Here is a 25,023-nt window from a genome sequence, read left to right on the forward strand (position 1 = left end):
AGGAGGCAGGGCTGGGGCTGGGTCAGGGTCCAGGATAGGGTATACAGTCCAGGAGGGAACAGACAGCCAGGAATCACAGCAACCACAACACAAATGTGCAGGGGCATTCCTCCCCCAAGCTGAGGTAGGTAGATCAGAGTCCGGGGCTCAGCCTTGTCCCAAGCAAGAGGTGGGAAAGAGGAGAGTCCTAGTTGTTGGCCCTGACTCTGCTCCCCTAGCCATGCCTCTTCTGCCCCAACTCCCCCCGATCACACACAAACACACACACTTCACTCAGGACCCCAAGGGTGGGAGAGGCAGCTGCTTGGGGGAGGGGTGCATTGGAGTATAGAGCCCACCTTAAGCCTCATTATTTCTCTCTGTCTCTCACTCACTCACTCACACGTTTTGTTTCTGGCAGGCATCGTGGGGCAAGGGAAGGGAGACAGGAAATAGGGAAACTAGGTCTTTGGCTACTGACCCAGTCTCTTCAGGATAACACCTCTACTCTGGCCCTCAGGCACATGGAGTAAGGCCACCCCCCCACCATTCTACTATACTTTCTCCTCTTCCTCCTAGCCTCACTGTCCCTAACCAAGAAAGGGCAGCTCTTTTCCCCTAACAGAAATCAGTCTGCTCAAACCAGGAGGTTAGGGCAGTATCTGAGATGGGTGGAGCCATGTTAATTGTCAGGTTTTGGAGGTCAACAAAGCTGTCCCAACTGAATAAATTATAAATTAACAATAAATAAAACAAGAGGTGGCCCCTGCCCAGGATGGGAAGGGAAGGGAGAGCTTTGGGAAGGGTGATGGGCCTGTGCTCCCATGGTCTACAGAACATGGAGAAAGCCCCACTCCTTACAACTACAGCATTAGGTAAATTTCTCTTCTTCACCATCTAGGGTAGTGGCTGGGAAGCCAAAAGGGAGGGGAGAGAGTGTGTGTGAACCTGGAGCAGGGCATTAATTAGCTGGAAGATGGAGGACAGGAGTTTCAAACACCAAATGGTCAATACTTCAGCCTTGAGTTTAGCTGTCCCTTTAATTCAAGCCTGGAGGACCTGCCTCTCTCTCCTCAGGCCCAGCGTGTCCAAGATGGAGTAGGCTAGTGTCCTTGGAAAGGCCTGAAATCATCAGGGCAGTCAGGGCAAAGGTGAATAACGAGGATTTTGAGGGGCCTCTGTCAATGCCTGCAGCTCATAGGGGAGCCCCGTGTCTAGTTCCAGGCTCCGGCGGGAGAAGAGGAGGCGGATATCCCCATGCAGATACAGCCGGCCAGAGCGAGAACTCCGGAATCTGTTATGGGTACAAAGGATTGGGAGCCAAAGTGAGGTCTGGGGCAAGAGAAAACTGTTGGACTGGAAAGATACCGACGAGCAAAAGGGAAAGACGAGAGTTGGGGAAGAGACTGGAGGTATAACGGGAGATTGTATCTAAGAAAGACCTGTGTTTTCCCCAGCATATCCTTGACCCGTACCTGAGGTGCAGCAGGTAGCAGAGGAGGCGGCGGGTGGGGCTCACATTGCCCTCCTCACCCACAGGCACCAGGAAGAGTCGGTGGCGAAGGAAGGTCACGTGGGCAGCAGGCATGTCCGAGAAATCAAAGGTCACAAGGAACATCTTCACCACCGTCTGGTTAGGGTTAAATAAGGTCTGGGGAGCAGGGGAAAAAGGTCAAGAAAAATCTTGGGGGGCCATCCCACCATCCCCTCCCGCCCTAAACTCCATAGTGTGGGGTTGGGAGGGGCTTGCTGCCACCCATTTTCTCCCCACAGGACAGACTCACCACTTGAACGGTGCCCGCCTTGGGAACGCTATAGCCCTTTCTCCCCAGAGGATTCAGGTCCACGATGCCCTGGGGATTCCAGAGGAGCCATGGAGCCATCAGCTAAGAACCAAAGTCCCCAGGAGCCCAGAGTCCCCCCTTCCATGTCAGAGCCCCCAACCTCTTAGTAGTCCTAGAACCTCCGCTCTAAAAAAAAAAAAAAAGCCAGGAACTTTCTAGTCTCCAAAGCTCTTGACCCCAGACCTGTTCACCAGATTTCCAAGAGAGGATGGAGAGGAAATTTGACAAAAGCTGATGATTTTCCTCCCACTCCTCTCCTGCTGCTCCTTCCCTTCCACACCCCCTACTCCCACCTTCCCCATAATTTTCCATGGATTGTAAAACAGGGCTAAGCAGTCCTTACCAGGAAGGGGGCAGGGGCGCTATGCTCAGACACATCAAAGAAGGTGACAGCAACAGGCAGGGTGACATGCTGGGGACAGTAGGAACCGCTGGCCCCAATCTCAGCAGTGAAGCCTTCAATGTGGCCAGATGGTACAAATCGGCCTCGAAGCAATGACTCCTAGATGTTAATAAGGAACAACGTTTTTTTTGTGGTGGGGGTTTTTTTTGGTGAGACAATAGGGGTTAAGTGGCTCATCTGGAGTCACACAGCTTCTAAGTGTTTAGTTTTCAAGGCTACATCTGAACTCCTCAAGTCCTGTTGACTTCAGAGTTGAGCTCTGTCCACTGAGCCATCTAGCTACCTCAGGGACAGCATATTAAAGGAGAGAAGTAGTAGACCCTTTCCAACACTTCCTTAAAATGATTTCCCTGAGGCCCTCTCTGCATGGAAATCTCTCCCTTTATTAATCCCTCTCTCTCTCACCCTCCCCACTTTTCCAGGACCCAGGGAAGTCAGTACCTCAAAGTTGCCTAGCAGGGTGTGGCTGACAGCAAGGGTAGGAACAGGGGGAGCACTGGGAGAGATCAGCAGGCCTGGTCCCTTCCGGAAGCTTCGCAGGGAGCTCCTTAATAAGGGGAAGAGAAAGAGACTACTCAGTAGTGTCTCCTCCCCCCCCACTTCCCTCCCTAGCACCTTTTCACTACAGCTGGAGAACCCATCCCATCTCCCCCCTCACCCCCTGGGGCTAACTGGACTAAAATACCCATCTGTAGAAAGAAAAGGAACCACCTTGCGCCGAGCTGACATGGAGATGATGTGCGAAATGAGGTCAAACACTTACAGTTTTAGTCTTCGGGCACCTTTCAGCCTTCGTCCTGTAGGACTGCAGTCAGCCAGTCCCTGCAAAGGATGGGGAGAAAAGGGTCACCACCAGTAAGAGGAGAGGAGCTGAAACATGGCATGGGAGAGAGAGGTGGAGCCCAAAGGGCAAACGTTCCCATTCAGGACCCCCAGAGAGCATTAGGAGAGGAGGAAAGAGCCACGGTTAAGGTGTGGAGATGAAACAGACCTAGAATATTCAGGTTGGCCAGGCCATCAGCCCTGACCTTCATCCACAAAATCTGCCCTGAGGGACACTGGCTCTGTAGGAAAGTCCCACTAGGACATAACAGCTTATTTTCAGAGAGAGACGGGCGGGATTAGAGCAGCACTCTGAGTAGACAGAGGGCGGCAGACTGGCGGCTGGGGGCTTCCTTTCCAGCTCGGGGCTCACCTGCATTGGCTCCCTGGGTACAGGCAGCAGGTGGTTCCAGAACGGCGCAGCTTTGGCATCAGTACTTCGGGCAGCGGGGGGAGGGCCAGAAGGAGCCACCCTGTGCCTTCGGGGGGCTGGTCCCTCATCTCCAGAGTTGGCATCAGGGGCCTCCCCAGCTGGGAGCAGCCTCCGCTTGGCAGGACAGGGCCCTGTTGGGGCTGGACCTGGGGGAGTATGCTCAGGACTATGTCCATTGGCAGTACCAGGAGGTTCTCCAGGCCAGGGACTGCTCCCATTGCCCATCTCGGGTCCTGGGTCTTCTTCCCCTTTCTGTGCAAGACTGTGCAAATCAGCATCAAGTATGTGCAGCTGGCCACAAGGCAACCCTGGCCCAGTGACCTCACCCAGGCCCTTCCTCCCCCCGGGCTCTGGGGGGCCCCAGTCTCTGGTGTGCAAAGTGCTATAGGAAGCATGTGGTAGAGGTCCAGGGAAAATCCAGGCCCCAGTAGTCCTAGATGGATTTGGACTGTCCCGATGTTCCACAACCTGGAGACCACGATGTGAGAAGTGCTGGCCTGCCCCTCCAAGCCCCAGGCTGAGCCCAGCGTCCAATGGCCCTACTGTGGCTAGCTCTTCAAGAAACTGTCCTTCCCGACCAGCTATTCCTGGACCTCGCTTTGCCTCACGGACACCTTCAGTAGGGGGTCCTGGCCGCTTCAGGGCCCTACGGGGTTCAGGAGGGCTGGCCAAAGGGGAGAAGACAGACACCTCGTAGACTCCCTGGGACACAGTCCCTCCTGCTTGGCTGAAGCCCATGAGCAGCCCACCCCTCGGGCCCCCCTGCCCACCTGGGGGCTGTGAGGGGCCAGGCTCAGGGGATGGCGTTGGTTCCACCTGCACGTGGCGCATGGAGTTTCCCTCAAATCAGAGCAGTTCCCCCAGGAGGCCTTTGCTTTGGGCCTGGGCTGGGGGTCCTGGGCACATCTGGAAAGTAAGAAGAAAAGGAAGTTAGTTTACTGTTGAATGTCCCAGACTTGCTCCCTGAATTACCCCCAATCATTGGAAACAGAAGGTGAGTAAGATCACACCTGTGATTTTCAAATCCACATACACCCCTTTGCACTTTAGGCCTACATACCCAGCTGCTCCAAAGACCACTCCATACTGAACAGACCCCTAAAATAAAACTAACCTTTAGCCTGAATTTCTCATCCTTAATCATCTCTATTTCTTTCCATGGCAACATCCTCTTCCTAAACCGAGTCAAGAAATCTATTCATCTTTCCTCCTTCAAATTGACCTTTCAATATTCCCAGGGCTACCAACCTAGCAATCTATTTTACAATCTGTTGATGCAATCTCCCCTTACCAAGTTTCCCTGCCTCTAGTCTCCCCTCACTCCACGCTGCTATCTGACAACCCTTCTCAAAACTCATGTCATCCCAAGTTCAAGAATCTATGATGCTTCCCTAAAGCTTCCAATATCAAATCCACACAGCCTTCCACTGACTGGCTTTCTTCATCTTTCTCCAACTTTACCTCTCCCCAACACATAGATTCCAGTCAAGCAGAAACAATCTATTTACAGCTTTCTTTTCTGTTCCCTTGCCTTCAATACCCATTTTGATTTTACATTTCATAAGACCAGAGATTTAGAGCTGGAAGGGACGTGGAGTTTAAGTCCTTTGTTTTACAGAAGAACAGAGAAGTTGATTCCTTTAAGGCCACAAAAGCTGGTGTTTTAAAGCAAGACAAACAAGTCTTCCTGACTAAACTCATTGCTCTATTTTCCATTATTCCACCCAACTGCTGTTCCACCTAGGCAGAAAACTCATCCTCTTCTCTACCTTCTTCAGTTCTTAAGACTTCTTCAAGATCAGAACAATATTCATGTCTTCAAAACCTTCCCAAATTCACTATCCTATAATGTACCTCTTTAGCCATTCAGCATACAGCTTGTGCCACATTTCCCTTTGAATCTTTGCCCGTAGATCATCTTATACTTGGTCTCAATTGTTTCATCCAGTTATAGTTTTTTTCCCCCCCTGTTAAATCAGTTCAATATTAAGTTCCTACTTTGTGCAGGGCACTGTGCTAGGCACTCTGGTGAATATAAATATTAAAGAGACATGGCTCCTGCCGACTGTCAATAAGCTTCCAATCTAGTTGGGAGGGGAAGGAAATGATTGTAATACAAATAAACATGAGATTAGAATAATTGCTATGAGAAAGCATAAAAAGGTTATTTCCAAGGGTAGGATTTATTTATTTTTGTATAGGAAAGGTGGTGATATAAGGAGAAAGGGAAAATCATGGAAAGCATCATGGAAGCACTAATAACCTAAACTGGGCTTTAATGGAGGAAAGGGATTTGAATAGTCATTGGGGGGGATAAGGAGATACAATGCACTATAGGCAGAGAAGACAGTATGACCAAAGGCAATGAGAACAAGAAGAATTAAGAGTTTTGATGGAAGGCTAGCATATAAAAAGAAATGGAAAACATGACCCACAAAAGAAGCCTAGGGTCCAATTTCTGAGGTTCTAGAACACCAGTTAAAAGATTTTAGACTGTTAGAAAGCAATGAAGATCCTTAAAAGTGTTTCAGAGACTACGTGTCTCATTCCTCCTGCATTTCCTTAATAAGAAATGCAGAGAATGTAAAAATCCCTCACAACACTCTCCTTGAGCCATTCAACGTAACATCTTTTTATTCCAATGTTTGTCTTTTCATATGGTAGTCTCCTAACCTAAAATGCCTTTTCTACTAATCTAAGTACAATATATGTCTTTGAGTCTAACTTCAAATTCACTACCTCCAGAAAGCTTAGTTAATTCCACTTTCCCTGTTGCCATTACTCTTATCTACTTCAGTCATAGAAAACTATCATCCATAACACAGCCAGGTCCCAGTTAATTTGAATAATGAATTCCCTCCCTAGAAAGATTCCATGCATCTGAATCCAAACTTATTGGAAGTTATAATATGTAACTCTTTGTCGTTTGGAAATATACAGTGTGAATTTAAATAATGCAGCTACTTGGGGGAGGGGAAGAGAAAAAGGAGGAATCATTGCCACTAAATAAGGACTTGGATGCAGATTTTTTTTTTTTTTTTTTTTTTTTGCTGAGGCAATTGGGGTTAAGTGACTTGCCCGGGGTCACACAGCTAGGAAGTGTTAAGTGTCTGAGGTCACATTTGAACTCAGGTCCTCCTGACTTCAGGGCTGGTGCTCTATCCACTGAGACACCTAGCTGCCCCAGATGCAGATGGTTTTGCTGGTTTCTTCCTAAGTCCTGTCTTTCCATCTAGACTGGAAATTCCTTGAGGGTAAGCACTATGTCTTTTCTGTACACAGTCAACTCCACACTTAGCAAAAGGCTCTGTGGCTCCTCTTCATACAAGGTGGATAATCAGTAAACAGGGAATTGGCCTCGACCCAGGAGGATTTTCAGAGTAAGGAAGAAATCCAATCCCTCTCCTGGAGGAGAAAAATAGCTTAATTTGAGCGTCTATCCATCTTTCTGAGACCCAGCACTCACCACGCTGCAGGGGGGCCCTTGCCTGGCTTTCTAATCCCCCTTTCCAACTGCTCTTCACTAGCTGGAAGTCTGGCCCATGCCCACTCCACTGGCACGGTCACTGCCACCATCCCGGGCAGCTCCTTGGCTCAAATGGGACTCTAAAGAGAAAAGCAAAGAGATCAGTCAGGATTCAAGTCAGGGCCACAAGGCCAGGCTTTCTGTAACCCAACCTCCCCTCCCTGGGAGAAGGAACTCCCCAGTGACTGCCCCTAAACAGGATTTCTTTTAAGTTATTGAAGACAGCATTGAGGAGGATATGACTGCCTTTAAATAGATAAGGGGCTGTCATGTGAAAGAGATTTGGTCATAATTCCAAAGGCCAAATTATTATCACTAGGTAGAAGTTTCAAGGAGGCTGATTTTGGCTCAGTAGAAATAACTTCCTAACTGGGGTTGTCCAACCACTGAAACAACCAACCTCTAATTGAGACAGTGATTTCATTTAAAACGGAGACTGAATATGAACAGGAAAGAGATTCTAACAAGTAGAACTAGCCTAGATGACCTTTTAAGTTCCAGCTCCAAGATTCTATGCCCAGTTCCAGTGGTGACTGGTATCATGGCCAAGGCTGTCTGCGCCTTAGTTTCCCTACCCCCCTGCTAAGCTCCCCACCACACAGATATACTGCACAAACACACACTTTCTCCAGCCAGGTTCCTCCCGTCAGCCTCCAGAAGGAAACTCCATACCTAGAGCCCCAAGGCCATGGAGAGGTCAATTGTCTCCACCACCTCCGCCCCCTACTTTCCAAGTTGCAAATCTCCAGCCAGTTTTCTTCCTTTCCTAGCCCCACCCCTCCCCCTTCTCCCAGTCCCAGCCGGGCCCGGGGCTCCTCCCAGTTAGACCCTACCCTACACTTCCCCCACGGGCTTCTCTGGGTTCTCAGGCTCTCTAGGCCTGCGCTCTGCTCTGGCAGGCGAGTTGTCTCTAATAGGCTCCCAGGCAGCCTGGCTCTTTAACAGGAGGCTCAGATCCCAAGAAGAAAGAAGTTGGGGGGGGGGGAGGTGAGAGAGCTAGGAAAGAGTCCTTCCAGGGCCTGCCCCTCCCCCCAGGGCACTGTAAACCAAAGATAAGGCAGACCCAGGAGAGGGCAGCAGTGCTGGACGGCAGCCGTAGACACCTAAACCCCACCCCCTCACTTCAGAGGGGAAGGCCTCCACCCCACCCCAAAACACTCCTAACAAACAACTTCTACTCAGAAGGTGGCTTCTTTAAGCCCCAGGACAACCGTGTTTATTCTCTAGGAAACTGCCTGCATATTAAACGCAATTTCACACTCACTAATTTGTCCCACATGTACTAGACCCACACCCAACTTCAGCGCCCCTTCCCCCACTCCCACCCCCCAATAACCCGTTCACTCAAGAACCTATCGGGAGGGAGCTCTTTAAGGAGTCTCTGGGAATGGGCATCAGGGTTAGGGACTATTTCCCTTCAGGTCAGGCAAAACTGCCTACCAGCTCCATTTTGTTCCTAATGCAGGTTATGGCTCTCTGCTGGAAGTTAGCCTATCTACCCAAAATAACCTTTTTTTTTTCTTCTATAAGTCTACTTGCCCTACCTCCTCTATCTTTCCTAATCTTATCTCTTGAAACAATGATCTATTTGGACCACTGCAAGGTGAAAGGAAGTGTAGGACAAATTGACATGGACTAAGGTCAGTGTTCATGAAGTAGTTGGAAAATGAGCTGGACTCTGAATTATGGGTAGTTTCAATAAGAATTCCTTCTCTGTTAGAATCTGATGGTTCTCTAGCAAAATTCAGGATTTTACATTTCTGGGGCACAGGGGAGTCTCCAGAATAAACTGTTTTCCCTCTACTGTGCCTTCTCCTCTCCAGCCCTAACACACCTTTTCCCAAAGAAGATGCTAAGAGTTCACTGAATTCTTCTCCACCCAGCTAACATATGCCCTGAGGAGAATGTCCTCGGTTTTCTCCCCAACAGTAATTATTTCTGGTCACACCCCCCACCAGAAACTTCTGACCTTCTGGGGTTAGGGAGCATTCCTCCTGGGGAAGCCAGGTGATGACAAGGTACCCCAGGTGACCCTTGGCATCTGATCATTACCTCAGTGCCCTTTGGAGTACCAGACCCTTTAACAAGAGGTTCCTGCTTCCCTAAGCACCAAGCCAGTCTGGATGTAGACCAGGATTCTAAGCTGACTCATAAGGCCGCTTGGGAGGGGTTCCTCTGTGTGTGGGGGAGGGAGGATGGGATTTAGTGGAGAGGCATGGACCTCACCCTCTTTGCAGGAGGTGGGAGCCCAGAAACACCAGCTGGTGTCTAACAGCTGTGCCAGTCTGTGGACTGCAAGGACTGCAGCTCCCAGCATGCCATGAGCATGTCACCAAGGAGGACTACAAGTCCCAGAACACCATGGAAACAGCACTTTCAGACACCTGCTGGGGCCAAAGTGAGAAGTATTGGGGGAGGGCAGAGCAGGAGCCTAGTCCCAGCCTCTTCCTTCCTTCCCCTCCCCATAAACATTAAACCGGCCCACTTCTGCTCTTGACCAAGTCAGCAAAGAAGGGGGTGGGGGAGGGGAGAGGAGAGAATATGGAGAATGGCTCTGCTACCAGATCAGTCAGGGGAAGCACACGTTCAAAGAGAGCTAACTGGCTTTCCCCAGGATTACTCGTTTCCAGCTAGAGGGGCTGGTCCCACTCTATACCTTCCTCCTTGCTCCTGAATCTCATTCTCCTTTATCCATCTAGAATAATACAACCTTCCACCAACATTCCAGGATCCCCAGTGTGAACTTCTAATTCCCCTCCTCCATTTCCACAAACCCCAAGTTTCCCAGGCCCCCATTTTCTGCTGTTATCCCTACACCCCAGTCTTTCCCCCCAGATCAGACCACCGGGTCACTTTTCTCATCTCGGTCCCTTCAGGTTCCCGACCCAAGCCCCCAGGGTGGATTTGCAATCCTAACTTCCCTCTCATTCCAACCTCTCCGGTCATCCTTCAGCCTCTTCAGGACAGATCTTCCATTAGGCCTTCTGACTCTTCGAGCTCCTTAGACTTGATCTCGGCAGGTTATACCCCACACCGGTCTCAGAACCCTCCCCCACCCCGTTATCCCATTTCTGAATAGTTCTCCCAGATCGACCCCTGAAACGCATCTTGCAACTCACCCTGTTCCCAAACTGTCTGAACCGCGGCTGCTGTTGTTGCTGCTCCTCCTGGGTACCCCTCCCCTCTGCTGGCCCCCAACCCAGACAAAGGGTGGATCGGGCTCAGTCTGTGAAGAGGTACGGCGCTAGCGGGCTCGGTCCCCGGTACTGGCCCCAGCTCTCGCGGCCCCCCAGCTGCTGTCGTGCCCCTCCCAGCCCCAGTCCCACCCCGGGGCCGCCCCGGCTCCGTGCCGCCGGCTCCGCGGCCCCTCTGACTCACAGGCCATTTCCTACCAGCTGATGGGACCGCCCCGCCCAGCACCCCCCAGGCTCAGGGCCCGTCCACTGCATCGGACACGCCCCCTCCTCCTGACCACACCCCTTCACCAGGCCCCATCCACGTTCATTGGTCCGTGGGGGGCCGGCCTCCCCCCGACCTCCGTTGCAACCCCTTCATCAGGCACACCCTCTCCTCCAGTCACACGTCCATTGGTCAGTAGCGGCCAGCCTACTCGGACCAACACCGCCTCCTAAATTAACCCCTTACCGCCATCGGTTCCCAGTTGAGTGCTTCTCTCTCCCCACCCTTTTACCCTTTTAGGATAAGACAGCATTGAGGGCACAGAGTCCTAGGTCCCCTGGAACTTGGAGACCTCAGCTCCACTTCATGGCCACCCAGAAGAGAATGGGAGGTCCCTGAATTTTTCAAGACAAACAGATCCTAGGGAGGGGAACCTGGAGTTTGTCTGACATCTGTCTCTACTAGCCTACTGAGAAAGTTATTTAAACTCTTAGTGCCTCCGGAAATTCTCTACAACTAAATTGCAAAACACTTGTTAATTTGCATTGATAGAGGGAGTTCCCTCACCTGAAGTGCCTCACACTTAAGAAACCCTAAGTCTGGACAAAATGGAAGGCTGATTCTTTGCATAGGCAGAGCCCTCTCTGACCTTTTAGTCTTCTGATGTGCCCCTCTCAGCATAAAACTCTGGAGCCTGTGGGCGACTGACCTCACCGAGCTCCTCCCCTCACCGAGCTCCTCTAGACCATACTGACCAAGCTGGAGGTGAGGTTCTAACTCCCAAATAAGAAAAGGAGTTACTCAGAGTGGACCCCACTTCTATCTCCATCACATCGTCAACAATAACTATAAGGGACAGCTTTGTTTTGGGGTCCAACCCAGTCCAGAATTGGAAGAGAAGGATGGGAAGAAGGAAGAGTAAGAGGGGGAGACGGGGAAAGAATAAAAGGACCCGAATTCCAAGATTAAAACGCTCCAGACCCAACAATAATTTCCTAACTTGCACTAGAAATTTTGGTCATAGGCCCTGAGGAATATACCTAGATAGTATAGAGCAGTTGGGGAAAGGAGGAAGAGGACTCATAGCATCATCAAAGCAGGAGGAAACTGGAGAAGCGGCCCAGCTCTCAGTGGTGGAGCTCACCCCCATGACTCACAGCTCCCTCGAAACTCTCCACCCTTTATCTACCTGAGTCACCAAGGCCTCAGGCTTAGCCCCAGCCTGGAAAGATTAAATGACAGGGCAGCCCTCAATTTTAACCAAGTGTCCTCTCCTTCCCTTACCATGTGTCCCCTTTTTTCCAAAGGTAGTTCTACATAAAAGCCCCCACTTGGTTCTGGTTTGAGGGGTAGAGGAAGCCTTCTGGCAAAGCTCAAATATGAATCTGCAAAAAACTCAAGGGGGAAAAAGTTTAGAGCAAAGGAAGAATAAAGAGAAAAGTAATTATCCCCTTTCAAAAGCCAAAACTCTTCTCCATCAATCTAGGAATGCTGAAGTGCCCTCGACCAGCTGTGACTCAATAGTATTGAGAGATCAGTGGCCTGGCTCCAAAGGCTTTATTTAGGAAAACAAAGGTCATTTCAGGGGCAAGTAAGGAGATCTCAAGAACCTATTTCTTCCTAGCACCCCTTGACATTATCCTTCAAATATTCTCTAGAACCTAGTCTTGACATTATTTTTCACACACACTTTTACTGAATTCATCAGCTCTCTCCCTGATGGAATATTCAGAGAGGAAAAAGCTTTAGTTTAGGATTTTCTATCCAGTGGGATAACACAGAGAACAGAAAAGGTTCATCCTTTCTCCTTGCCCTGCTAATGACTCCACTTCGACAGGCACCAGAGTCTGGCCTCAAGTAGTATCAATAATGCTGATGCAAGAGAGGCCCAGAAAAAGGAAGATGTTGAATGGGAAGCCTGAGGGAAGGCAGAGAAGTCAGGGTAGGTTCCCTAACAAGTAAGGAGGAAATCTGAAAGAAAAAGAACCTTTCTTTGCATTAGGGTTAGAGAAACCTATTTCTGATAAAGTCTTAGTTTCTGCTCAGTCAGATCCTACTCCCCAGCCACCCAAGGGTCCCAGGAGAGGGGAATATTTTACTTTCTACTGTCTATGCAGAAGGAAGAAAAGGAAGCAATCCTTAATATATCCAGGCTTTCACCCTGGTCTGGGAGAAGGCAGAACAAAAGCTGACTCTCAGCCATCTTGGTCTTGCTTAACCCATCCTACAACAGCAAAGAAGAGGGCCAGAGAAACTCACTTCCCCTTAGATTACCCCAATTCAGAAATTCAATTTTCCTTAGTAGGATGGATCCTCAGTAGGAGATCCTGCTCCCAAGAAGATATAATCTAGAACTATCTTCTCCCCCACTGCTCACCCCATCCTCAAATCTGGTATGACTGAAGTAAATCTCACTGAAAAGATACTGCTCTCTCCTCAAGGGCATGCCTATGCAGTCCTCAAGCCAGTTTCATGTACTTATCCAACTCTGCTTGTTCCAATCTAGTTCTACTTTTTCTATGGTCATTTAAAAGTAGAATAACAACCTGTTTAGGGAAAAAGATAGAGATGCTACCTGAGCATCAGTCCCTGCTTTGTTATTATCTTGACTTTGAACAAATTATTTCTTCTCTCTGGGCTTGTTTCCTCGTCTTTAAAATAGGATGTTAGACTAGATAATCACACACTTCACTAACCATTATCTCATTTGAAACTTAGCACAATCCTAAAAGATAAGGTGGCCAAAACACTAATTATTTTCATTTTATACATGATCCCTAAAGGTCCCTTTGAGCTTTAAATTCTATCATACTCTAAGCTACCCATTGCCTAACAAGATATTCAGTACTGTCTGTCCTTCCCATATGCAAAAAAAAAAAAATAAATAAAAATAAAAAATAGTAAAACATTTAGGTAAGCTGCTTAATCCTGTCTACCCCATTCTCTAGCAAGAGACCAATGCTGCTAACATTGTCTAAGAGGTCTCTGATGCCCTGTTTATTTGGGCAACCTGTGCATTCCCCAGAAGCTTATGAACCTGGTGGTCAGGCTATCACTATTCTCTTCCAGTGGCCCCCCTTCCCCCAATAAGAAAGTCAGAAAAATCTATCTGCCCTGGGCCCACCCTCTAGAAGAGACAGTCAGGGAAGCAGTGTTGCCATGGCAATCTGTTCGTCCTTATCAGGCCTCAGCCTATTTCCCCCCCCCCCCACCAACCTGCCCCCCCCTTTTGTTTGGGTCTAGGGCAGTCTTGTCATGTCACTGACACCACAGGCTGCCTTAAACATTATTCATCTCTTCAAAATCATCTCTTCCTCCCAGTTAGAATCCTTCCTCATCCGTTACCACCCCCCCAATGCAAAAAGGGAAAATCCTTTTTATGACCTTAAGAGCCTTCAGTACCATCCCAAAGTCTCCATAGGGATCCAAAAGGGTTCACACACTAAGGGCAAATAGGGCCACACATTACAACCAATAATGATTCTTGTTGGGTGGGTGGGAGGAGAGAAGAGTTTGTCAAAAAAAAAAAATGCAACTTCTTTTTATAGCTGAGGTTGAGAGCTCACCTCTCTTCTAGGACTCATGTTCTAAGGAAAAAGAACTTCTCACTTAGAGAACATAAGCTTCAATGTCTTCCACAAGGGCCCAGTGGAGCTGAGTGAGTATTCAGCAAGTGGTAGAGACCAGATTTCTATGCAGGGAGTTCCTGGCCAGGAGAGGTCTGCTGCAGTGAAGAGGACTGGGCCCTATGGACACAAGCTTGGGATTATGGGAAGAGTACTATTAGATTTGGGGTCAAAATACTGTGTGTGAATCCTGGCTCTGCCATTTACTACCTGTATGACTTTTGGCAAGTCATATTACTTCTCTAGGCCTCAGTTTCCCCATCTGTAAAATGAGGGGAGGGGCGGTTCTAGATGACCTCTAAGGGTTTCCTTCCATCTGTGGATCCAGTGATGTTACCAGGGTCTCTGGGCCCCAGACACCTGAAAACAAAGCTTGCCCAGGGAGGGCAAGAACCAGTCAAGTCCTAGGGCAAGGAAGGAAGTGGCAAATGAACACACCCAGAACAAAGGGGCAGGGCAAAGGAAGGCCAGGGGCAGGGGGCAGGGAGGACAGGGACCAAGGCAGACATCAATGAGGAGCAGACACAGGGGGCTAAGAGCCTCTTAAGAGGACCTGGGTGGGATTGAGATTAGGACTAGGTAGAAAATGGAAGGTGACATAGGATGGGTTGAAGAACAGATGTTGGGCAGGTGAGAGGGAGCGGGCTCCTTAGAGATTCCATGGACCCAAAAAGCAACTTTAGTCATTATTGGATAATCTCACAGTTGACAGAAGATCATCTCCCATGCCTTATTTAGGGGAAACAGACAGAGTCCCCCCCAGGGGCAACAGGTCTCACCCATGTGAGAGCTCAGCACCCCCCCAGGCGAGTGGGGCTTTGTGCTGAAAGCATCTTCTCCCTCCCTGGCCGGGGGTTCCATGAGTACTGGGAGCTGAGGAGAAAGCAGGGGCACTTTGTGGACACAAAGCTTGCTAACTTCTACCACCCTCCCTCCCCCCTTACCAGGTTCCTACAAATGCTCACCTTTTCATTCCAGATGCATTCCTCCCCCCCTTCCCTTCTACTTCCCTCTTCCTCCTACACCCCCCCTCATTTTCCGCAAGCACATCCCGCCTCCCCATTACTTTGTTCTTGTAACTTCCCACAAGAGGCCTTCCAGAATATCCCTGATAACGAAATACTGCCCCACTGCTCGGCTCTTTCTGCTATATTTACTCTAACTCTCCAACTCCCTCTCTTTTGCCATAAAACCTTCGCCTTCCAAGTCAGAGCTTCTTACTTAGTTCCCCCTCTCCCTCACACAAAGAGACCCCTTCTCTTCAGAGTTGTCCCAGAGGAATTTTCTTCTACCTTTCAGAGTCACATGGCCACCCCAAGCACCGCTCACCGCCCCTTCCAGTGCACTAGGACTGAGACCCCTCTCCTCACACAGCTGACCCCACCTTTCACAAACCCCTCCTCTCCTCTTCCTAGCGTTCTATTTACGGATTCCTTTTGTCATACAGACACCCTCTGCCTCTTTCAAATAGCCTTCCCATTTCACTCCCCAGTCCTCCCCATGGTCCAGGGATGCCCCCTTAGAATCCCCTCACAGCCCGTTCTCCGCCTTTAGTGCCCACCTCCATAGCCCCCCTTCCTCCCCTCCAGTCCCATCAGACCCTCCCCTTTCTATCCCAGATCTCCTACAGACCCCTCCCCTTCCTTACACAGTACCCCACCCCTTCCCTTCCTCAAAGCCCCTTGGATCCCCTCCCCCTCCAGCTTTCTCACAGAGCCTTTTCCTACCCAGCCTGCTCCCATCCATTCCCTCCCCTTTATCCAACAGCACCCTCCATCCTTCCCTCCCTCACCTGTAGCTCCAATGGTCGATCCCTTTGCACCTAGTGAGGGACAGGGACGAGAGAATAGGGGGTTGGGGGCGGTTACTGAGCAGCCGCAGCCTCCGCCACCTAGCCCCGCCCTTCCCCTCCCCCAGGTCCGCCCCTTCCCCCTCCCCCAGGTCCGCCCCTTCCCTTCCTTCCTCCCTTCCCCCAGCCACGCCCCTCCCCCAGCAGGCCCCCCCCCCCTCCAGTCCCGGGGCCGTCCATCCCTCTATCCGATGGGCCCCACCCTGCTCCCTCGGACCCCGCCCCTCTGCCCGAGCTCCGCCCCACTTCCCGGAGCTCGGGCTGATGGCTGGGAGGACTCGGCCTTTCTGGGCTCACCCTTGGGCTAGGTCGGGGCTTGGCTGGGCTCTGCGGCTCTTGATTGACGGCAGTGGTCCCGCGGCCCAAGCCGGCCTCCTGCTGTGTTCAACCAATCGGCAGCCGAGGAGCGGCAGCGACACACGGGGACTGCCTCAGGTCCCGCCCCGGCCACGTGCGGCTTCTGTGATGACAGGTTGGGAGGGGGTGGGGCCTGGCCTTTGAGAGCTGAGCAGTGCCCCAGTGGGTGTGGCTTGAGGCCGGGATCCTGCGGACTGTGCTCTGGGTGTCCAGGCCCAGTGTAGGTGTGTTGCCTGGGACTCCCAGGTGAACTGGAGCACGAGTCTGCCTGTTCCCCCTCTGCATCGCCCCTCAGACTGGTGCATACAGGTTAGGAACGCACTAAGGAGAGATTCAGGTTGTAACCAGGGCTCTTAACAGGCGTAGGCTGCGATTTATTCCTCAGATTAGCTCAGGTCCACCCGTTCCATTTGGAGGCGCTCCCCTTTGGAGCTGTAATTTCTGGCTGGGTCTCCGTTTGAGGCCGAGGTTTTTGTTTACGTGGGAAACGCTAAAATCTGACAACTGAATGAGCTGAACTCCTCTTAGTACAATTCCTTAAATTTTTGAAGATGAAGACATCTGGCACTCAGAAACCTCCAGTGACTGGCCTGTGGCCGCACAGGTCCCAAGCCTAATGGTTATCGAGTTCTTTTTCACTGCACCATGCAATTCAACAAGCTTTTATTGGGTTACTTCTGTGTGCATGAAGCCCCGTCCTCATGGTAGGGATCTACTCTATGCTCAAATGAAAAGCAACTTAGCTTTGCCTCCCCAGGAGCTTGCATCGGAATTAGAGGAGGTAAGACAGGCACTAATAAAAATGATACATGAAAAGTGTTAAGCAAGAACAAAAAGGCCTACGGACCAGTAACTTTGCGATTTTTCTTTTTGTGGACTCCTTTCTAACACTTAAAAATTCAGTCTTTCCCACTTAGTATTCTTCCTACTACAACAACTGCATCTATGAAAAGGAAAAATGTGTGCAAGAAACATGTATACACACACATATATATGTATTTTCAGGCGATGGGAAATATTTGTTTACTCATTATACTGAGGCATCTAATGAGAGAGTCTTGGTCCACCTCCACCCCCTCGGCCTCTGGTATAGGCCCATAATCCACAGGGTGGCCAAGGGCAGTTTGGTGTTGAAGTAGATATTGTCAGGCCCAGGATCAAGGGATGTGCATTCAAATCCAGCCTCAGACACTCTGTGTGCCTCTGGGGAAGTCACTTAATCCTTCCTGCTTACCTCAGTTTCCTTATCTGTAAATAAGCTGGAGAAGGAAATGGCAAACTACTCCAGTATCTCTGCCAAGAAAACCCTAAATAGGGTCATGAAGAGTTGGACATAAGTGCAGTTAAGAGAGGCATCTAGGTTGTTCATCCGAAAGATAAGCAGAAGTTTTCAAGTCCAAATTCAGAGACAATAGCCATTTAGCCCTGAGTAAATCACTTAATCTGCCTTAATCCACTGGAGAAGGAAATGGAAAACATTCCTATGTTCTTGACAGGACAACCCCAAACAGGGTCAAAAAGAATGTGATATCATTAAGCAACAACCAAGTGTAAATAAAATGCTGCGTTGCCATGGATGTGTGCGCTAGAGTTAAAAGAAATCGGGCCTCTTTCTTGCATCAATTTTAGGAAAATGCAACTGGAATGAAGGAGAGAAGTATCTCCAGCAGTCTTGTAATGATCATTTATACTGGGATGCTCTTCTCCTAGCTGCCTGAAGATGGCAGGATAAGACAGTACAAAACAGCAACCCAACTAGCGCTGACCTGAAATCCAAGAGACACTTTGTTGTTAAAGAGTATCTCACAAGGTATGTAAGATACTATAACAGGGGTTCTCAAACTACAGCCCGTGGGCCAGATGTGGCCGCCGAGGACGTTTATGCGCCCTCCGGGTTATGGCACATGGGCTGAGGGGCGGAGACAGAGTGTGAGCTTTTGTTTTTACTGTAATCTGGCCCTCCCACAGGCTGAGGGACAGGGAACTGGCCCCTATTTAAAAAGTCTGAGGACCACTGCAAGACTTTGGGGTAAATCTGTATATCCGAATGCATCTGTACAAGTCATAGCATCTGACTGGTTGTGTGACTCTACATGTAATTCCATTTCTGGAGTGGCTCTGGAGTTTTATGTATTATAGAATGGGAAAAGGGAAGGAAAGCATGGATGTAGTGCATACTATTTCATATCACATATACTGTGATAAGAGCTTTTAACAAATATTATCTCGTTTGATCCTCACAACAATAGTTATCTTTATTTTTCAGTTGAGGAAACTGAGGCAGAGGTGAGATGATTAGCCCAGGGTCACACAGCTTATATAAGTATCTGAGACTGAATTTGAACTCAGCCCTTTTTGACTTTACATCCAGTGCTCTATTCCAGTGCCTCTCCAACTGCCCAAATATCTCCTAGGTAAGTTTTGTTCCCAGCTTCTGCTTTCTGTCCTCACCTGATTTGCCGTATTTTCAGTTCTTTTTTAAAAAATGAGCCTGCAATTTAGAAAAATGAGAATGAAATGTGTATTGGCAGTTTGGGTAAGAAGTGGTAGATCTCCTTTGGCTGAAGGTCCACTTTCTTTTCTTGGATGAAGACTAATTTCTGGAATATCTCCCCAAGTGATATGTGCTTGAGGTGTCAAGCTTTTGGGTAAGAAATTTAGGACAGGGTAGCTGGCCATGGAGCTGCTCTTTTTTCAGATACTCATGTTCAGCCACAGAGATTTTTACAGGTCCATACTCTCTCCTCCTCCCATTCCAAGTTTACTGTCATAACAGATTCGAATTTCTGTATAGGTACAATGTTGTAGTTCTCTAGAAGTTTCCATTCTGGGTCAGTAGGTTCTTTAAAAGGAGTGTTGAGAGGGGCAGCTAGGTGTCACAGTGGATAGAGCACCAGCCTTGAATTCAGGAGGACCAGAGTTCAAATCAGATCTCAGACACTTAACACTTCCTATCTGTGTGACTCTGGGCAAGTCACTTAACCCCAGCCTCAGGGGAAAATTTAAAAAAAAAAAAAAAAAAAGGAGTGTTGAGGAGGGGGTAGATGCAGGGAAGATGTCAATTCCAGAAGTTCCTAGTTATTGTTTTTTTTCCTTGATAAATTCTTCCTATTGATTCATCCTAACTAAACCCTAGGACTAATGATTAAATCCTGACTGAGAGAGAAATTCTAGCTTTGTCCAAGGAGAACAAAATGAACACACAACCCTTAAGATCAATAGGTGTAATGACCCTTCTCTGACCAGCTAGGTGGTTCAGTGGAAAAAGTCCTGGGTCCTGGAGTCAAGAAGACAAGTTCAAACTGAGCCTCAAAAACTTAACTGTATGATCCTGATCAAGTCACTTAACCTGTGACTAACTATTAAAATTGTAATAACACTTACCTCCCGGGATGTTGTAAAGTAAGATAAATTGTTATATAATATATATGCATTATAAATATAAATGCTTAGTGTTTGGCTATAGTAAGAGCTTAAAAACAAGCAACAATAAATAGGGGCTCATTTCTCCTTCCCTCACTCCTTGAGCTACCAATAAGTCTGCTCTTGGCTTACCACCAATCAACAAGTGGCACAGTATTTTAAGGACATTATTACTGCCACAATGTCTCTTACATTTGTTTTCTTTGTTATCTCCTTTATTTTCTCATAGCAAACAACTTAGTAAACCTTCCTGAATTATCTCAGTAGTCTCCTAACATCATGGTATTCCTTCTATCCTTCCTTCACTACAACTCATCCTTTGCACCATGACTATAGTATTCTTTATGCACAGATTTGGTTGTCTTCCTTGTCATAGCTCTCCAATGGTTCCCTGGTTGTTTATCAAATAAATTCCAACTTCAGCCTAGAACAGTGATTTTTCAAAGTATGGATAAGTGGGAGAGGTTCAATATCAATCTAGTATCAATAAGATTCAATAGAGTTTCAGAATTCTATCAGAATTCTAGAGTTTTGTTCAAAACTTATACTTGAAAGCTAATGAGAATGCTCAGCTGTTAGTAATTGAGTGTTGTGATTTATCACAGCAAAGAATATTGTGTTGAAATTTAGAAATGTAGGAAACCACTAGTGTAGAGTGACTACCATTTTCTAACTTTGTTTTACATTATGTTTCAAACCAAAGTTTTGTCATCTGGCTATGTCCTTCAATCCCTGACCTGTGTATCTTTGCTTGTATCATTCCCTGTGTCTGGAATATTTTTCAAATCTCAATCTTTTGGAATCTTACCAATGCTTAAGCATCTTGCTGAAATGCTATTTTCTTGTAAAAAGCCTTCTTTAAATCCTTTAGTTAGTTGAAATCATCTTTCCCTCTTCAGTACTTGTAATAGCTCTCTGTATTTCTCATTTTCCGTTTTGTAGTATAGTTATTTGTAGATGAGTTTGTATCCTTTAAATGACTGTCTAGCATAAAGGTATTATTTGGCAAACCACTATAGGGCCTCGTAATCCACACTCTCCTAATCCTCTACTCTGTCATTGTGGTTTGCTTGGGTTTTCTCCCTATTCTTACTCATTGCTTCATCAAAACCCCACCCCTACTACTTGGGGACAGTGTTACTTTGGGCTCTCATCTAGGGTTTGTTTTTTCCTTTCAAAGTAGGGAAATAAAAAGTCATTAAATGCACAAATACAAATTGAAGATGGAACAAGCAATTTATTCCCACTCAGAAAGTAATGACAAGAAAATCATAGGTCCATGAATAGAAGGATTAAATCAGAATTTAGTATCAATTTATTACTACTAGTACAGTTAGTTGGGAGACCAATAATCAATCTTTCTTGGGTTTTTGAAGAACTATTAAATTAGCCATGTTACATTTTATCTTAACACTGTTTATTCATGCAGTTTGATCTTCTAGGTTTTCTCCATATTTCCACTTGCCATCAGTCACTGCTACTCTGCAGATACTTGCAGGATATCCAAGACCTTTTCTGGGATTCAAAAGGTTGCCTCATGACTTCATCCATCTTAAAATTGTTGTTTAATTTCTTAGTCAGGAAAAGAAATACAAAAGAGAGGCAAAGGCAAACCCAGTGAGTTGAGTGCATATTCCACCTGAGGAATGGCAGACTCAATACCATTATATACCCTATTGAAATCGCATCAAGTCACTGAGAAAGCTGCATCCAAGAAAACATTGACTAGAAATTCTCTCTTAATAACCATGGTCACCAATGCTTCTACCACTTAGGGCCCCACCCTCTCTTTCTTTTTTCTAGATATACACACATGTATACATACACATATGTGTGTACACATGCATATACAAACACACACATACATAAGGAAACTAATTTTTCTTAGTTCAAATACAACCAGACACACTTACTAGTTGTGTGACTCCTAGACAAGTCACTTAATGCTGTGTGCCTCAGTTTCTTCATCTATAAAATGAACTAAGGAAGAAAATGGCAAATCTCACTAGTATCTTTGCCAAGAAAACTCCAAATGTATTTAGGAGGAATTGAACACAACTGAAAAATGACTAAACAAAATATATACACATGTATACATATATTTATCTATAGGTATATGTGGGTGGACTAAATGAACTATATAATAACCACATCTTTACTCAAATGTAGTTTAATCTTTTCACCTCTGTTGTTGAGTTGCTTTTCAGTAATGTTTGACATGTCATGACCCTATTTGGGGTTTTCTTGGCAAAGACCCTAGAGTGGTTGGCCATTTCCTTCTTTGGCTCATTTTACAGATGAGGAAACTGAAGCAAATAGGGTTAAGAGCCTTGCCCAATGTCATACAACTGATAATTGAGGCCAGATTTGAATGCAGGAAGAGGGCAGCTAGGTGGTGCAGTGGATAGAGCACCAGCCTTGAATTCAGGAGGACCTGAGTTCAAATCTGGCCTCAGACACTTAATACTTCTTAGCTGTGTGACCCTGGGCAAGTCAATTAACCTCAGCCTTTCTCCCCCCCCAAAAAAAAAAAAAAAAATTTGAATGCAGGAAGATTATTCCTAATTCCAGGCCTGACATTTTGTCCATTGAGCCACCTAGTTGCCACTTTTAACCTCTATGCTGGACTATTATATCAACCTTATTGGTCTATCTACCTCCAATCTCTTCTCTCTTCAATTCATCTTCCAAACGGCTGCCAAACTGATATCTTTGTACTTTACTACATCTAAACATTTTTAATAGTTTATAAATATTTCCATTATGATTACATACTATTTTCAAATAAATCAAGGCCATATGATTTCCTTCCCCAGATTATAACTCAGTTCTAATTAAAGAGTATTGACTACAGCTAAGAGAGCTTAAGAAATTTACCCATGATTACATAGCTAATAAGTGTCAGAAGCAGGATTTAAACCCACATTTTTAAAACTCTTAAATTCAGCATTCTATCCATTATAACACACTGTTTTCATAGAGTAGGTATTTAATGTTTGTCGAATTAAATTATGGATTAAATTATAGAGTTAGAAACATCTGAGCTAAATCCCATCTTAAGGCACCCCTGGTCAAGTTTTCTAACTTTCGACTGCCTCAGTCCTCAATTGTATGAGGCTATAAAAATAGCATCAATCTTCTAGAGTTCTTGTGAGGATCAGATGTACTCATATATGTGAAGTGCTTAGCATAGTTCCTGCCACATAGCAGGTGCTTAGGAAATATTCTTTTTTTCTGTGTTCCCTTTCCTCTTCCCATCTGGGCCACTGCTCTATAGTGTAAGTAGTCCACATCAGACAACATATAGCCCTTCTTAAGATTGCAGAAAGACACAGTAACACTTTACCCAGGAAGGAATTGGTCAGCCAGTGTCAGAACACTTAAACAACAAACCAAGTGGTCTTGCCTGAGGCTTTCAGCTGTGCTACAACAAGCCTGATACCTCTCCTGTCAGTTTCTAATCTAGGAGTCATTAACTTTTTTTTTTTTTTTTTTTTTAACATTTTGATAAATATTTCAAAATGTAACTTGTTTCCTTTGTGATCTTATATATTTTATTTTATGTATTTAGAAACATTATTCTCAGGAGTCCATAGGTTTTACCAGATTGCCAAAAGGATTCATGACACACAAAAAAAGATGAACCTCTGAAATGAAGATTGATAAAATGCTATTCTAAATATCCAAATTTATGCCGTGGCTCAGAACCCTTTAACTATGTTTTCACTTTCTTCTCTCTTATAGCCAACAACCGCCCACTATATAGCACTATATTTATGTCTGACCTGTGGCAAAGCATTCTGAACTCCTATTGGTCTGATCAGACACAGTTGGACACATTAATTTGACTCTAACATAGTGATGTTATTTTGGTTCTCTTGAAGAACAAAGGACAATAATCAACTAGTGAAAATGCAAGGAACAGAGTTTTACATTCATGCTTTGAATATTGTGCCTCCAAACATAACCTCCAAAAAGTTTCAGGTTTGACCTTCTAGCATTTTTTTCTGGAGTATTAAATGAACAATCTGAAATATTCACTCTCTCCCCCAAAAACTAAAGAAACAAAAAAGTCCAAATCCAAAATCAGTAAAGCAAAACTACATATTAATGTAGATATTGATAAATGTAATTGATCAATCTGATGAGTTTATAGGAATGATAAACCTTCGTTTGGGACTTTAATTGTATCTCCTGATAGTGTAAATTGGGTTTAATTGGTTGGCTCACCTTTTTGCTTGCTTTGTTAAGGCTGAAGGTTTATTAAAGAATTTAAGTGCCCTTTTAAGGAGAACAGAGCTTAAGAGTTAAGAGTGACTCTGGGACCTGCGGAAATCCTGCTTTTTCTCTAGGAGCCACACATGGTTATCTTCAGAAAGAGTTCTCTGGAATTCTGCATGGTCTAAGAGAAAGTTATTAGATCCCAATTTCCTGAATCCCAGGCTCCTCAATGGGAAATGGGAGATTTCCTGGATAATGTGCAGTCCTTAAAGAGTTTACAGAACCAGTCTGCAACAGAGAGAAGGGGAAGGGGGACAATTTCCTGTACTGTGCTGAATTCTTGGAAAATTTCAGAATCAAGCCTTCTAGAGAGAGAAAAGTAGAGTTCCTGAGCAGTACCTCACATTCAAAAATCCTGAATTCCAATCTTCCAGTAAGGGGAGGGGGAAGATTTGTTCCGGGCCTTTTGAAGAGAACTGATATATGACTCTTGAAACTCAAGGAAAGGACTAAGGCCTTGACAAGGATGGGCAAAAACTCAAGACTTTTTCCATTCCTACTACAAGGAATTATTTGGATAAAGCAGGTCTAATGGGAAGAGTCCATTTCCTTCCAGGGGAGTTTATAAACTCTCAACATAGTATCATTAAACTGGACATCTATATGGTCCGTGGGGTGAAAGTAAGATTCACCAGAATCTCAGGGGGATTGTCAAGTGAGTCCAAGTGTTTTTCCCATTAAGGCAAATCCAAGTCTTTGGATAGTTTTGATAAGCCTGGGTTTCTAGGATGACAAAAGGAATCACAAGAATATTAGAAGGTTGTTACCTTAGTGATCCCGAGTTTGTTTCTCTTCTGAAGGCAGTTTGACTTGCATGGTGGAGCTATAAACTTGGTGGGAGTAGGAAGTAAAGTATCCTGAAAGCAAGTAGAAATCACTGGAAAAAGAGGGGGGTTTTTATCAGTTGTTTAGGTAAGGTCTTTGTTAATGCTTTTCTTTATTTTTTAAAAAGTGGGGTAAAAAAAAAAGATTGCCTTGTACTTATGATATTTGTTATTGCCTTGAGTCCTTCCACAGGAGTTTTATCTACTATTTTGGAGAGCTAACCATGAACTATTGATGCCATCTTATATTCTCTTAT

At 46.4% G+C, this 25,023-nt stretch overlaps 1 protein-coding gene across 10 annotated transcripts; it reads right to left on the minus strand.

Annotated features, from left to right (window-relative positions):
- Positions 1-999: 999 nt before the first annotated feature.
- On the minus strand, positions 1,000-16,283 carry ATOSB (atos homolog B). Of its 10 annotated transcripts, none has more exons than XR_012484513.1 (12): positions 16,179-16,275; positions 15,825-15,854; positions 14,812-14,905; positions 10,127-10,233; positions 6,948-7,087; positions 3,422-4,387; positions 2,990-3,048; positions 2,668-2,773; positions 2,167-2,325; positions 1,764-1,949; positions 1,455-1,630; positions 1,000-1,273 (listed from the first exon to the last, which is right to left on the minus strand). XR_012484513.1 is itself a non-coding variant. In XM_074280278.1 (12 exons), exons 6-12 carry the CDS (start codon positions 4,310-4,312, stop codon positions 1,120-1,122), a joined length of 1,614 nt encoding a protein of 537 aa, XP_074136379.1. In that variant the 5' UTR covers positions 4,313-4,387; positions 6,948-7,087; positions 10,127-10,233; positions 14,812-14,905; positions 15,825-15,854; positions 16,179-16,275; the 3' UTR covers positions 1,000-1,119. The 10 variants fall into 10 exon arrangements, 7 of the variants coding, with proteins under 7 accessions (XP_074136379.1, XP_074136382.1, XP_074136380.1 ...); XM_074280278.1 differs by having other exon boundaries at positions 1,764-1,832; XR_012484514.1 differs by lacking the exon at positions 10,127-10,233.
- Between the last annotated feature and the right edge of the window lie 8,740 nt (positions 16,284-25,023).

Source organism: Sminthopsis crassicaudata, chromosome 1, assembly GCF_048593235.1.
Source record: "Sminthopsis crassicaudata isolate SCR6 chromosome 1, ASM4859323v1, whole genome shotgun sequence".
Lineage (NCBI taxonomy): Eukaryota > Metazoa > Chordata > Mammalia > Dasyuromorphia > Dasyuridae > Sminthopsis > Sminthopsis crassicaudata.

What these genes read in the sequence shown, in the direction of transcription:
- ATOSB (XM_074280281.1), bottom strand. Translation starts at nt 4,312, where the DNA reads ATGCGCCACGTGCAGGTGGAACCAACGCCATCCCCTGAGCCTGGCCCC. An exon ending in TACCCAGGGAGCCAATGCAG is followed by an intron (nt 3,049 to 3,421) that starts GTGAGCCCCGAG and finishes CATCCTTTGCAG; the next exon opens with GGACTGGCTGACTGCAGTCC. An exon ending in CCCTGCTAGGCAACTTTGAG is followed by an intron (nt 2,326 to 2,667) that starts GTACTGACTTCC and finishes ATTAACATCTAG; the next exon opens with GAGTCATTGCTTCGAGGCCG.